The sequence below is a fragment of the Lepisosteus platostomus genome, chromosome 9 (genome assembly GCF_059453375.1).
Source record: "Lepisosteus platostomus isolate fLepPlt1 chromosome 9, fLepPlt1.hap1, whole genome shotgun sequence".
Lineage (NCBI taxonomy): Eukaryota > Metazoa > Chordata > Actinopteri > Semionotiformes > Lepisosteidae > Lepisosteus > Lepisosteus platostomus.
The window spans coordinates 39407684-39423156 of record NC_142619.1 but is presented as its reverse complement, the minus strand read 5'-3'; the positions used below and the strand labels follow the sequence as shown (position 1 = coordinate 39423156).

Here is a 15473-nt window from a genome sequence, read left to right as displayed (position 1 = left end):
AGTGTTTAGTTTGTTGCATATAGCATTTTGTGACGCCTGTCACACACCAGAGATATACTGTATGAAGAGCTTCTACTGTACGTAGGGGTAGGTGTGAAGATGTTGAAGGTTAGTGCTAGACCCCCGCTAGACCCTAAACTTGCTTACTTCAGCTCCCAAGTGCAGTTTCTGAGACCTAAACCAAACCACCCACTCATTGGTCTATAAAGAGGTCTGTTTCCGGCTACGTAATTATAATATCTTCCTTAATAATATGAAATAACCCATAGAAGTTGTATAATAACAGTACAGATGATAATAGTATTTTGCTAGTACCCTTTTTCTCTAATTGTGAGTTATGTATTTCTGACATGTTCACAAGTTATCTAAAGTCTTAGTTTCCTTTTCACCTTGAACAAAGTAGGACATTCTCTGCTTTTTGTTCCATTATGTGCCAAGCACCTTTCAAAAATTGGCTGAAGCCCAGGAGTTAAAATGCTATGAAGAAGTGTCTGTGTGCATGTTCTGTTCCCAAGTGCCATTGCCTGCCCTCATTTTCATGTAGGTGACTGAGAAGTGTGATAAACTCCAATTAGCTACGATAAGGTTTTCAAGACCATGCAGGTAATTGTGTTGCAGCAAAGACCTGGGTCTTAATAAGTTAGGCATACTAATTGGTGCTGTCTGACCCAAGCCAGGAGAGTATACAGTGTAACCAACAATGCCTGTAAGAGCTCTCTGAAACAGGTCTTCTGTGTAAAACGTAGGTTTGTAGTTGATAGATGGACCTGTTGATTATCTGCTTTATCAAAGGGCATGAGCAGGAAGATATTAGGAAATATCTTTCCTTCAAGCTGGCCAAGCAGCTTCTAGCAGCAATGTCTTCTGGTAACTCTTTTAAAAGCTTTGATTACAATTATATTCTAACAAGTTCAAGTAAGATACAGCAAAATACAACTGATCCTGCAGTAATTTTAAATGTATTGCCCTATTATCTATGGAATATTTTTGTCCTTTTTCTAAATAAGCAGCTGCAAGCTGGTGAATATTTCAGTCCTCATTTTGTCATTTCCCCTTAAAGTATTTTATCTTAAGCTGAACAGGAAAAAAAAATATGTCAACTACTGAGAGAACACACTACATCTTAAACAGAGGAAGAGTGCAAACTGGGAAAACAGACACCTGAGACAGAATGATTATATTAAAGAAGACAGCTACATTTCAGTGTATTTTTTTGTCTGAATATTCACAATCTGTTGAAAATGCTTCTGTTGCTCTGAGTAAACATTTTGCATCAGAGATCGTTACTTTTTCTGTTTTTTTCACTGAATCATTAATACCCGAGTCAGAAAGCTTTTCATGAATAGCAGCAAAAGAATAGCTAGTGCTTCAGGTCTGTCAGTGTGCTCTCAAGTGCTTGTGTCCTCCCAAGCTGTGCCCCACAAAATTGGAAGGATAATTGAAGGCAGCCCAGCAGACCGCTGCGGGAAGCTGAAAGTGGGAGACCGGATCCTGGCGGTGAACAGCCAGTCCATCATTAACATGCCTCATGCCGACATTGTGAAATTGATTAAGGATGCTGGCCTGAGTGTGACTCTGCGTATCATCCCTCAGGAAGGTGAGTCATCTATTGGATTTTTTTTTTTTTCAATTTTCATGTGAGAGCACAGACTTGGTGTTTCAGTTTACAGTAGGTATTCTTGTACCTTATATTCTAATGTATTGAAATACATGGAGTGTTATGGAAATCTTGAGGATTGTTATTATTAATTTAATCAAAACTGTTATGCCCACACTATCACTGAAAGTAATAGTTGCTATCATGTTGCAAAACATGTGTTGTTTACCTTTTTATAGATATTGAGTGAAACTTAAAGTTGTGGGAAAAATAATGTAAATACTGTAGGTCGACACTAAATAAAAATGTGGCATTTATAATGTTGAATATTTGTTGTTAGTTTTCTTTCTTTTTAAATTTTATTTCATTAAGTTGGTCATGTTATTTTTTAACATTTTTTTAGCTCCAGTCGAGTCTGTTTTGCAGTACAAATGATAGTTTCTAATTTTCAGTGCCTTCCATAAAAGGTTTGGATTTTATTTGTAAAGGAAAATAAAGAAAAAGATTTAAAAAAAGGTTTTGCACTGAGCCCACTTAAAAATATACATGAAATATCATTATTTGAATGATCCCCTTGCTTTATTTACATATTCAATACATTAATTTCCATAGCCGACCAGAGCTGAGTATCATAATCTACTGTTGTAAAAATGTATGTGACCTAGATAAGTAATTACTGCTCTAGTTGGATGGATTTTGACTGCTCAGTAGGATAATTTTCACTTCTGCTAAGAAGGGTATGGTGATATGCTTGAGAATCAACAATCAGAAAAATCTTGATTTTAATCTTATTTTGTTTTCAAAATTATCCAATAATTATACAATGAAGATTATTACAGGGATGCCTTTAAAGAATTTAGAAATCAATTAATACTGATAGGATTGTAATAGTGTTTTATCATAAGGGAGGTATTTGTCAGAAATTAAAGTCAAAGTAATCATTATTTGTATACATCTATTTTGTGGGTTCAAAGAAAATTTTGTTTGGGGAAATCTGCTGTAGTCTCACTTGTTATTATCATTGTAATCAGATTAATTCATTCTATAATGCTTGTAATATTATGATGGCACAGTGGTTTGCATTGCTGCCTCACAGAGCAGGGGCCCTGGGTTCAATTCCATACCTAAAGTGCTATCTGTGTGGAGTTTGTATGTTCTCCCTATGTTCACATGGGTTTCCTCCAGGTGCTCTGGTGTCCTCCTATAGTCAAAGAACCATGGTAGGTTAACTGGCTTCTGGAAAATGTGGTTTGGGTGTGAGTGCATGTGTGTGGGTCTATGTGTGTTTTCTTCTGCCCTGTGATGAACTGGTGTCCCCTCCAGGGTGTACTGTATCCTGCCTTGCTCTCATTGCTTGCCGGGATAGGCTCCAGCTCCTGCGCAATCCTTTATTTGAAGAATAGGTTTGAAAATCGATGGATATTTTTTTAAAGAATTTCAAAATTCAAAATTTCCATTTTCACTTCCGTAGAATACGTCAAGGAAGTACATCAGATTCCCCTATCTCAAAATCAGTTGTGATTGGTTGAAAGGTGTATGTGCTCATTCCTGCGTTTCTGAAGTGAAATGTGCCTGTGTTACAGAGTTGAACAGCCCAGCCTCAGCAGCCAGCTCAGAGAAGCAGAGCCCCATGGCCCAGCAGCACAGCCCCATCAACCAGAAGAGTCCTGTAGCCCAGCCCAGCCCTGTTGCCCAGCAGAGCCCTGTCACACAAGCACCAGCCCCTCCTCCACAGCTGCAAGGCCACGACAGCAGGTAAGTAAGTAATGCAGCATGGCATCCATGCCGAGTATTTCAAAAGGAAAAAACTCAGAGTCCTGATTTAAATACTTTATATAGTAACAGTAACCTACTTCTCTGCTTTCTCTTAGAGAAAGTTTTTTTTTTCATGATCAGAATCAGCACTGCATCGCATGGTATCCATCTTACTTATTTCCATATGTTAACATTATTACAGTGTTCATCTGGCACTTCAGTTCTACTCAGATTGGTTGGTTAATGAGCCATCATTCCAGTGGCTTTCCCTGTTACAGTGTGCATATTCAGATCACTAGAACCAGAGAATTAGTGGGTAGGGATGAATTAGGCCACCTCCAGGTCGCTGTGATGTGGATTCCACAATATCCTACAGAACATATTACAAAAGTATACAGTAGAATTGTGGAAAGGACCTCATGATTAAGAATATGTTCAGTGTTATGATCACTTTCATCTATAGGGTTTGCATATTTGCAAAGCATTGTATCATGCCAGGGGTGTAAAGGGTAGTTGACTGAAAAAAGTTAAAGGATTCCCGAAATACTTTGAAAACCCACTGAATTTTAATAAGCATACAGTATTCAAACGGCTGAAGCAAAGGGCAAGTCACAAAGGCACCCATTTCTCATTCTCACTTGTGAAGTTGCAGAGATCTTTCAATTTTCTATTTCTTTTGTGCAAGGGGTATTGTGTAAATTTTAATTCAGCAGTTTGTGTTCGGAGGCAGTTTTGTGCATTTGTTTTTATTGTTTTATTTAATGATAAAATCGAAGGAATCGTGTAAATATATATTTTTATTTGCAGTGTTCCATCAGCAAGTTCTTATTGATATTTTAATTATTTACCATTACTGTGCCGGTAGAGAGCGTCAATATCATTTCTAAACCAACATGGTTTTGTTTATCAGGCATATTTCTTGTACGAGTTATCGTGTGGGGTACTGGGTCACTCCTCTTGTAGATCCTGGACAGGCATGTGTCAGCACATTGATCTCTGAGCCTTAAATTTCACATCACCCCCACCTCATCCCACAAATATTAATTAGAGATGAGTGGAGCATCCACAATTTCATCCTGCAGAACAGCCATCATAAAGACATGTGTTGTGCTGCTAAAAAAGTGAGGTCCCAGGACTTGATCGGTTCAGCACCCTCCTGTCAGGTTGCCATCAGTCACTACAAATGGAGTTCTATAGCTACCACACACTCCTGTCCAGACCATCCTACTTGGCCTCTCTATCAATCTTGGGAAGATTGCCAGTGGCACAAAGGTGTTATTATCTTGATAGGAATATAGGAGTATATATTGGGTTCTGTGTTTCTTTTTCCTTGATTTGCACCAGGTTTGACATTTAACAAGTAAAATCATTGCAACTCCCTCACTAAAGGGCTGATTTTGAATGTATCACTGTCAATCAGGATCAATTAATCATAAAGATGCCAAAAATATTTAATCCATATCCAAAATATATATCCCCTTATTAGGGCCCATCAGCTTAATACAGATAGCTCTGACAAGTGAAAACCTACATATTTTACAAGGAATACCTCCAAGCTTATCATATTTTTAAATATGTTGGTTCTATGAATTATGGGTCTGCCTATTAATTAGCTTTAGCCACAGTTCAACACTTGGGAGACAGAATCATCTTACAACTTATAATTCAGATTTTTGCCTATGTCAAATCAATGTTCGCAGCCACAGAAATGTCCTTATTAGAGCTCATCGGCATGACTCATGTAAATTTGACCAGTTAAACACCCACATACTACTGTATGCACCGTACAAGGAACTCTGAAGTTTTGGAAATTAAAAGTTAAAGAAAAGAAATCAGGCATATTACAAAAACAAGGAGAGATGGAAAGGGATATTTCATTGAGGTTAAAAATAAAATCTTCAATATTAAAACAGCAAAAGTATAGTGAATGATGAAGTAAAAAGTATTCTAGACAATAAAAGGGAAAAGTCTGATTTATTACATTGATATTTTATTTAGACATTTTACTACGAATGAAATCAACAACATGCCTTGGGCTACTGAAAGAAAGTTCTGTATTAAATATTAATAATACAGAATAGGCAGAGGTGTTCAAGTACTCATATCACTTAAGTTTAACAAACCTCCAGAGTCTTAAGTACCAAATGTACTTAAGGAAACTGATGCTGTTTATAGGCCATTAACAAGTTTTTCAACAGTTGCCCAAGGCGTCTGGAAAATTGCAAATGCAGACTTGTGTTAAAGGGATTCCCCCTACACAAATACATCTTCCATAACCCCCATTGGTTAGCTACAACAATGCAATAGTCAGAATAGAGCTCACCACCACAATCTCCAAACATTGTCTTTCCTTCAGGGTGTCAATGCAAAACATGACTCATGTAAATAAAACATGTTCTCTGGCCCACAGAAAATGGTGATAATGTGAACATTACCATCATCATTCTGATAAGGCATGGGTTAAGTCTTTTAGGAATTTCTCATGCTATAAACACTGCAGATAGATGCAAGACTCAAGTGTTACTGTATAACCTTCCAGGTTGTGATCTACTCCTCACAAAGCCAGTACTGTATTTTGACTTATCTAGTCTAGTTTGCCAGTTGCTGAAGCAGAACATCTCATTCTCCCGGCAACTTTCTCAAATGCTGGCCACTTTCAATCAAGTGAATAGCAACCTGGCAATCTTCATTAATCAAGCAGGGACGTCTGGGTAAAACAGACACACAAAATACAGCTGTAAAGAAAAAGCATTATTTTTTATTTACTGTTCCAGAAAATAAAAGTCCAGTCACAAAATAGATCCTAGCTTTGTTCAATCTCTAGCTTCACTTTTTCAAATGTCCCTCTAAAGGCTAAGCTGCCTGCTGGCATCCATAAAAGTCACTTTTCTAAATGCAAAAAAAATCTTTCTCAAAATCTCACATGTGTTTACAGGCTTGTCTGAAAGCCACCTCTTTGCTTCATTCTCCCTTTGGTGCAGCAGATAGCAAAGGTTGGCATCTGTTTAAGGGCCTCTGTTTCCCGGTTCTTATACTGTATGTCATCTACTTGTCTTCCAACAATTGGTCAGGTGAAGGAGGATGGCAGGCCATTCCCCATTGTTCTTTGGGGAATGTGGTTCAGACAAGAATCTCCATTTTGTCTCCATCTACTGCTTCTTACAACACATTATGCTGTATACCAAATGATTTATTGTAAACGGTGTTGTCCAATATTGTATATTGTATGTAAGGGTGTATCAGAATTTTTTCATCTGCATTTTTATTTTTTTTCCTATATTAGTTTACTCCTCTTTGTTTTTGATTTACAAACCCCATTACAGCATCCCATGCCTCTTTACTGTATCATATGATTTGTAAACAGTGATGAAAATTCATTGTGTGAAAAATCCCTGCAATTTCCCTGCATCTGTAGGAGAACCTTCAGACTTTGGTTTGACAGCTCTATTTTATGCTTGTACCATAAAAGTAGAAGGCTAGTGCAATTACAAGTGTACGTTCTGAATTAAGATTTAAGCACTGCCTTGCTGATAGTGAGTTGATTAATGAGAAGCCGAATGTGGCAATTTCATTTGATAACTTTAAGTGCTTAAACAAGCCTGAAAGCTAATTTGCAGTAAAAAGCCCCTTTAAATCTAGAAAACTTTTATTGCTGAATTTGCTCACAAAATCAATCCTGAAGGGAAAGTAACATGAGCTTGTTTTCTTTCTTGCATATTTTACTATTTTACGTTTAACACTTCAACTAAGCAACAGTAAAGGACAAGTTCTTCACCACTGTCAATCTGCCAGTTCGTGGGCAGTAATGACTCTGGAGAAGAGGATTTCTGTATTTCAGAACAGCAGCTGATTGAAAGTTTACTGGGTTTTATATTTTCTGTCCATCAAGGATAAAGATTTATACAACCTCCAGTGAAAAGATTTTCATATGGCCTGTGCTAGCTTGCATGGCTGCCCCAGGGATGAAGGAAAATGTCAGGGAAATAAGACATCCAGGGGGGTCTGCAGAACAAAATGAACCTTTCCAGTTAGCCTGTGCAGTTTTCAATGAAAGCTGAGTAACTGTAATTGTGTTACATAGCAAACGCCAAAACACCCATCTCCTGCCATGTACTAACAAAATATTTCTCAGCAAGTTAAGATTTGTTTTTGTTTTTTCCTTTCTTCTTAGTTACAGATCAGAAGTAAAAGCAAGGCAAGATGTGAAGCCAGACATCAGACAGCCCCCATTCACAGACTACAGGCAGCCCCCTGTGGACTACAGGCATCCTCCAGTAGCAGATTACCGACAGCCACCCACTTTAGACTATCGACACCCTCCGCTCCTCGACTACCGCCAGCATTCCCCAGATGCTCGACAGTTTCCAATACCAGACTACAGGCAACCACAGGTAAGGTGGCACTTACAAACTGGGAGGTCACATATGACTTCAGTAATGCAAGAGGCATGCAATCCATGTTTTAGTACACAAATATAGAAAAAGGCAGTTGAAAGCAAATGTAGAATTTATGGCTTGACAAATGGATGCTTGAACACTCTCATTTGCTGTATGTGAAAGCCTTTCCTATCTAGTGGGGATTACAATCCATAATTATTTTGTAGCCTGATACAACTTAACTGTCTTTAATAGAAGCATAAATAATTAATGGAAATATAGCAAATTTATAAGAAATTAAATGTATAAAGGATATTTGAAGGCCTTTTACAGCATGTTTTAAATAGTGTTAGCCCTTGAGACTCAATTAGTTTTTAAACCATCTTGGGTCACTGCTGTGGAAGCCTGAAACTGGGCTAGAATTTTAATATGTTGGAGAGAGCCTAACAAGAGCTATCTGTAAACCACCTGCATTTCTGGCAGTCTGGAAAATAGGAAGACAGAATAGTGCACATGAGAAACAAATTATGATTAAAAGCAATAACAATGTATCTTCTTATTAAAATAACATATTGGCTGCGTAGACATTGTGCAATATACTGTAAGTTTTAGATTATAAAACAGTACTTGCAGGTTTCTGTATCACACTTTGTGTTTTTTTAAGGACTTCGACTATTTCACAGTTGAGCTGGAGAAGAGTATGAAAGGCTTTGGATTCAGTATCCGTGGAGGACGAGAGTATAAGATGGACCTGTTTGTGCTCAGACTGGCAGAAGATGGGCCTGCAATACGTAATGGGAGAATGAGGGTGAGAGACAGTCATTTCCCATCTTTAATGCATATTTAGCTTTTATTTTCCTGGAGTTTAAGATACTGTCTTATATTGAGATCTGTGCATCTAACGATCCAAAGTTTAGGTGTAAATAGTTTTGAATGGTGACAAAAGAACACAAAAACTACAAATGAGAGGAGGCCATTCGGCATATCTAGCCCATTTAATTATAGGTAACTAGTTCAAGGATCTTATCCAGCCATTTTTATAAAGAATCCAGGGTATCAGCTTAGACAATATAGCTAGGTAATTTGTTCCATACTCCTACAACCTTTGTTATGGCCCCATGCCCCCTGATCTTGGTTGTAAATTCACTTTCACATAGTTTCAGTGATTATGACATTGTTGTTTGTATACAGTATGTAACCTAATGCTTGTGTATCTAGAGGGAGCTTTAACTGCTGTCAACTAATGTCAGTTAATGTGTGTTATTTTTAATGCTGGTTATTTTAAAGAAAGTCACTGGTGCAACTGAAAGTTAACGCTTGTTCTGAAGTTGTTGCTTTAATAAAATAGCTCATTATGTGTGGGATTTATTTTGTGATGTTTGATGTTTTTGGACTTTTGGCTGTCGTGCACTGGTCCCTGCACCAAAGGGGCAATTCAGCATTACTGGTTTTCTGCTTTACTGTATGTTTGACATACCTTCCCACGCTAAGATGCAGCCATGCACTTCATGTAATTTCTAGTGTAAATGACACTGTTTCACCTCTCAAAGCAAAATGACAACATAATAACTGAACTTTCACCTTTCAATCCACACTGACAAATGTAATTTTCACTATGTTTAGCACTAAAATAAAATGAATTTACATTTCGAAAAGCCCTGCAGGTTGTGGTTGTCAGAGTACAAAGATGTGGGGTAAACTACGCCTCTCTATCTTCTGGCTTTTCATCTTTCCCATTTTGCCTAGGAGGCAGTACATTTGCTCAGCTTATCTTGGACACAAATCTGTTGATTTCATTGAACCCCAAAGGTTAAAACTTTATACTTAACATTATAGTTCTTGTAGCTCAAGGCACATCTGTCTGATTAATGTTCACGCAGCTCATATTTTAAATACTTTCAAAAGGCAAAGTGCTAATTAACCCCCCCACCGTCACTTTCACGCCAATAGAAATGAAGCATTCCACCCCAGGGTCACTGAGATTTAGAGCTCTTTGTTTAAAACATTTGGGAAGTCTATACATTTTTTATTTGTAATTAGCCTGACAGAGGTAATGTAACTTAAAAAGAACCCACTGGCACAGTGAAATAAATAAAACATACTGCCCTACTTCATAACCTAGCAGACTGCTAATAAGATACTGGCATGATTCCATCTACATTCTCAAAAAGATGAGTTATATAGTACTTTATTTTTTTTAAATATTCTAAAAGAATTGATTGCTTAGTTTGAGTTCTGACCATAATGGAATTTCTTGTTATATTTCCACAAACCCAGAGTTAACAAATTTTAATCTTGAACAGAGTACATCAAAAAAGGATTCAATACAAGTGTTATCCAATAACCTTAAATTTACCAAAGAGAACCAAGGTATCATTTGAGTATCAATGATGATACACAGGCCAGCTGACATGAGTACAAATTAGGAAAATGCATTTAGGACTAGGAGGCATTTCATTACACAAAGTGCCATGGGTGCCTAGAACATGTTTATACTTTAAAAAGCCATGTTCCTCAGAACAACAGGGAATTAAATGAGTACAAATCACAAGACCACTCTCTTTTTTCATTTTAATTGGGTGAAGCTACTGTATAAGTTATTAAGCACTTTGCGGCTGTTTAGGAAAAAAAAACATTGCCTAGATAAGAGCAGAATGTTAATTGCTTTTTAATCTAAAGTGTTCTCCGTAAATTGGTAAATTCTAATTTGGCAAAAATTAAATTGCCTAAGTTGTTTGTCTAACAGACAAATCATGTTCTTACAGTAGGACTGTATTAGTGGAGAAGCCAGTTTAGAAAAGATTCAGTGGACTGTATGTACAAGTGCAGTGCAAACAAAATTGTTGTTATTATTACTGTCGATCATTTCAGCTGGCTGTTAATGGTAATCTGACAGTGACCTAGGAGCTGTAGAGACCACACATATCTCCTCCCAGACATTTGCACAGACGGTCTCTTTCTTTTGTGTTAGCAATAAGAAGACAAACCTCTTTAGTGTCAGGCATTGGACAGTTACAGCCATGAGTAATAAATTGTGGCTTGCATGCAGTAAACCGAGCATCTACCAACAGACCTTATCCTGGCAATATCCATCCAAATTAGTTTTGACTTGCTTTTGGGCTCTCCCTGAGAGAGTATAAAACCCTTTGACTGATCCTGAACTTGGTATTCATTTTCAAGATGAGCATCCCAAGATTCCCCTTAAACCTGTTAATTGAATTATACATTGTCTATGTGGGAGAATTAAAGAAGAATTCTTTGTTTGCTTTGCAGAATAAGCTCCACAGTCATGACAATCACTGATTCAAAGCTAGGTTTAACTACCTTTCTACTCTTACCAAAATATGTCATGTGCAAGCACAAATACTGTACCTGGCCAAGAGTTACTTGGATTGGGTAGAATAAAGTTAGTAGTGTTACTATCTACAGTACTTAGTTCACCCATTCCCGTGGCAAATTCAGAGTGAGAAAAGTCACAAAGTCTTAATAAATTCAATTTTCTGAAATTATTGTAGCAGCTCAAAGAGCATTTACTTTGAATAGAACTGTAGATCTTCAAGAGGCAAAACAAAGTTTATTATTCAAATGTATTGCCTGCTGTCAGGATTTTGGAAATAGGAACCGATTCCTTACTGTTTCCGACACTTATTAGAATCATATCCTTGTGGATTATTTTTAGACCAGGAATCTAGCCCCTTACCAAAATTGATCACAGTATTCTGGTCTGGCAGTATTCTGGTACACAGTATTCTGGTCTGGCATTTTGATTGTGTTGTATGGTTTTAGAATTAATTTTCTTTCAGTTTATTTGATTATTTTTCACATTACTGTATGTGCGTTTTCTGTTGAATATAACATACTGTAGATATAGAGATCTGCCCTCATAGATGGATATGATTCTTTGCTTTTTTTAAATAAGAACAGTGGAAAATTAACCTATTTACTGTACATTTCATATATTGGTTTTCCAAATTCAGAGTATTTATACTAGTTTATTGTATTTAAAGTAGCAAAAGTAATAATAATAAAGATGTCTATACATATTGTATACATTTCTGCTGTTTCTTATACAGATATACTTCTTTCAATCAGTAATGTGATATCCACAGTTATTTCTTCTCACTTTTAGTCAAGTCACATTTTTGAAGGGACATGTCTTAAATTAACCTTCCTTCACAAATTTAGACTGGAAATCTGTCAACTTTTTCACTCTGTGTAGATTATGAAAATAGAATTTATTCTTAGATCTATCGAATACGTTTTCACAGCTTTACAGACAAAAATCAAGTTGAAAAGACAAGTTACATTTGACTTCTAAACTCAGCAACTGTTAGGTTTTACATATTGAAGCAAAATATTACACATCAATTTCGGCACAGCTGAACCAGTGCCACAAGATGGTTATTGTACAGCTTTGCATAGTCAATAGCACTGCTTAAAGGATGTGCTCAAAGATTTATGACTACAATTTTGGCACTCTACTTATAAATGTCTTCAGAAAATATCACTTAAACTAATACAGGTATATCTGTAATCCTAGTTCAGCAGAACCAGCTCAAGCAGTTCAGCATTTTTATTAAATAAAGTTCCTTAAATACCTCCAGGCAGTTTTATAATTACCCCCAATTTTTAACGAGTGGTTTTATTGTAAAACTTGCATGATTTTGATATTAATATTTTCTCTTTATTACTAAAATGTATGATATGGGGCTTTGCATATAGGATTCACTTCTCAATTTTCAGCCTCTGTGATAACTCCACTGAAATGAAGTGCTAAACAGAGAATTGCTATTTTCATTTCAGCAAGGTCAGAGATGGTGTAGTATCAGACTACACAACTCCCTTCTCAATACCAGTGGACTCAGTTCCCAGAGCTTGTGATGAAAAGATATAATTCTGTTTGAAGTGGTAAACAATGCAATTACTGTATATTGTTGTTAAGTTCAAGTTCAAGCAGAGTTCAGTGAAACCACTGTATTTAACCTGCTTCGGTGACAGTCTCCATTGGATAAAATAAAGAGCTAACAAAATGATATCATTTGCAAAGGCTGATGGTTTGAATTTACTGCAACAATTAGAAATTAAAACAGTAATTTGAGGGTGTTTTTATGGGTACTAGGAATCAATTAAACAATTTAAAAAAACAATATCAGATTCAAGGTATATGGTATTCAATATTGTTAATACAACAATAAACATACATAACAACCTAAAATAAAATATTAGTATATGTGTTAGTATATGTGTCAATCTGCTTTGATGTGCATGGCTGATTATTCACTCAATGAAACCAAAGACATTAATAGCACCATTGTTATAATACATTGACTGTAAAACATTGTTTTACATTATAACTATTGTTATTGTGAAACTCTAGAGTTATATATCATACAACTTGGTACATTGCAGCCATGTCCCATTCTCTTCTTCTCTAACTGTATTAATTCCAGTTCCAGGTGAAATTCCAATTGGTTCACAGTCACAATATTTCTCATGTTGCAGAGAAATTCTTGGGTAGAATTCTATTTGCATATTGACTCAATGTATTCTTGTGCATTTTGAAGTTAATTGCAGTCAACTGATCAATTAGGTTCAATTAAGAACTCAGCATGAGAAAGTGAGAATGACCAAGGTTTAATTGTCCTAAAATACCTTTTAAGTTCAGTAATCACTGTCAATCATTGGCTACGATGTCTTCAGGTATGGTGTATTTTCCCCACTTTGCTAGTTGGTCAACTTGATGATTGAGAGAAGACTTCCAGCTAGGACACCACCTAGATGAGTCCTCTCTTTGGAGTTGCACAAAAAGAGGCACTGAGTATTGGACACTCCATTAGAGGATTTATCAAGATGGGCCCAATTTACAATTTCGTGGTTTGTGTTAGTCTGGACATGCTGCTTTTCCAATTGGCCCATTTCAGACATATTCCCAAAGACTGGAATGAGGGAGTCTAGGTTGTGCCAGATTTGTTATCTGTACAAAGTTACAGTTAAATAATAAGCCTTGCTGTTACACAAATAATATTGTCAATGTACAGTACATTGACTATAACACTCAGCTTAGGATTTTGGCAAGGAGATAAAATTGAGATACAGTACCTGAGGATGTTCAACGATGAGATGGTTTGCCTCCTGGGGGAGTTCCTTATTGCTGATAAGAAGCGAAGTGGTTGATACCACTTCCTTTTGGTAGTTAGTAGTAGGATCCTGAGATAGAGGACTATAGGCAGAAGTGTTGGTAAGTTGTCTGACAGCTTCATTGATATATACAGTAGGTGTTTTTGCTACACAACAAAAACGCTGCCTTTGACTGCTGGTTGGATGACAATACCGACTCTTATGCGGAGAGATTGGAGCACCTAAATTTCTCCTTAGGTGACGTTATACCTCTGTTTCCTGGGTGTGGAAAGGATCTTGGGAGCTTGGCTGTTGCATTGATTAATGAAATAATCTACTGATGGGAGAAGGCCGGAAGGGGCGGGGTCCAACAGTTCTGTTTAGGATTGATGTTGTTAATGCATTGATAACCCCGTTGTTGTCAGATGCCAATGAAGAGGTGTCATCAACAAAATCTGCTTAAAGACAGATCCTGCAGTAAATGTGGTTGAGGTCAACTTGTGTTTGGGGGATGTCCATCGTCTTGTGGACTGGTACAAAAGTGAGGCCTGTGCTAAGAAGCGCTTGCTCATACTGGGAAAAGGAAAGGTCTGAAGGTACACTAACAACTAGATCGGGATTAGAGGAGGTAGTGGATGTGTTAACAATTTTTTCTGTAAAGAGTTTTTTATCCTTATCTGCACTGAGAAACCGGTAAAGTTTGGTTTGGTAAAGTTGGTCTGATGGGGTTAGTTATAAAAGTAAGATAATGTTGGTTATGAAATTCCTTTGCTTCTTTAATGTTGTTGTCGGAAAGAGTAATCTGTTGTTTGAGGGAGAACTTTGTAATTATTCAGTCTCATACAATTACACCAACATTAATAAGCTCTCAAGACAACACGCTTGTTTGGAATAAAGATGATTTCACAAGGGTTATAATGTGAACACTGAATGTAAACACACTGGAATTAGACACTTGGCCAGACACAGTCCAGAAGAGAAGGTACAGTACTTTCAGCTACATTTGTTCTAGTTGCAGTTCAGACAGCACTGGCTGCAGCTGTATATTTAGTTAGCTAAGTTGTCATGGTTTAAGAGGGAATTGCAACTGTGTCCACAGCAATTCTTACATTAACCCGTCACAGGTGGTGATTAGTCATGACGCCATCTGGAGTAGTGGCCTCCCCACAAGGCAGGTTTCTGACACTCTGGCTCTTTCAGTTGATTTATGACAGGCGATCTCCATCTTGGGATTCTGTGCAGATACCTGGATGTTTCCCTCTTGGTGTTGCAGAATAACTGCATTAATAAACTGGATTGTCTCTATCCAAAGTGAGTGTAATGTTTAAACAGGAACATCAGTGAATCCTGCATTTTTGGGTGTGTGTTATAAAAGGTACAGTATGTTATAAAGGTATGCCTTATGCCTTTTTGTATATTTGTTGTTATGCTAAATTTGAATATACTGTATACTGTTTACTGATGGAAAAAAGAAACGGAACATTTTCCGGAATGAGAATACTACAGTTATAGCTTATGTACGTTCACAAAAAGTTGTCAATTTGTTTTAAGCCCTCTGACCAGCAATACAGCTTGTGCAGTGAGGTATTGCAACTTGCCAATCACACGAAAGCTCGTTAGGTACACTT

At 37.0% G+C, this 15473-nt stretch overlaps 1 protein-coding gene across 22 annotated transcripts in view; it reads left to right on the top strand.

Annotated features, from left to right (window-relative positions):
- The window catches only part of LOC148654992 (membrane-associated guanylate kinase, WW and PDZ domain-containing protein 2-like), a 395408-nt gene that overhangs the window by 355887 nt on the left and 24048 nt on the right, over window positions 1-15473 (top strand). For all 22 annotated transcript variants that reach the window (XM_088644985.1, XM_088644983.1, XM_088644991.1 and 19 more), the window contains 4 exons: window positions 1412-1597; window positions 3181-3352; window positions 7524-7743; window positions 8393-8536. In XM_088644985.1, the coding sequence (XP_088501111.1) occupies window positions 1412-1597; window positions 3181-3352; window positions 7524-7743; window positions 8393-8536 (722 nt within the window). The remainder of the gene's footprint in view (window positions 1-1411; window positions 1598-3180; window positions 3353-7523; window positions 7744-8392; window positions 8537-15473) is intronic.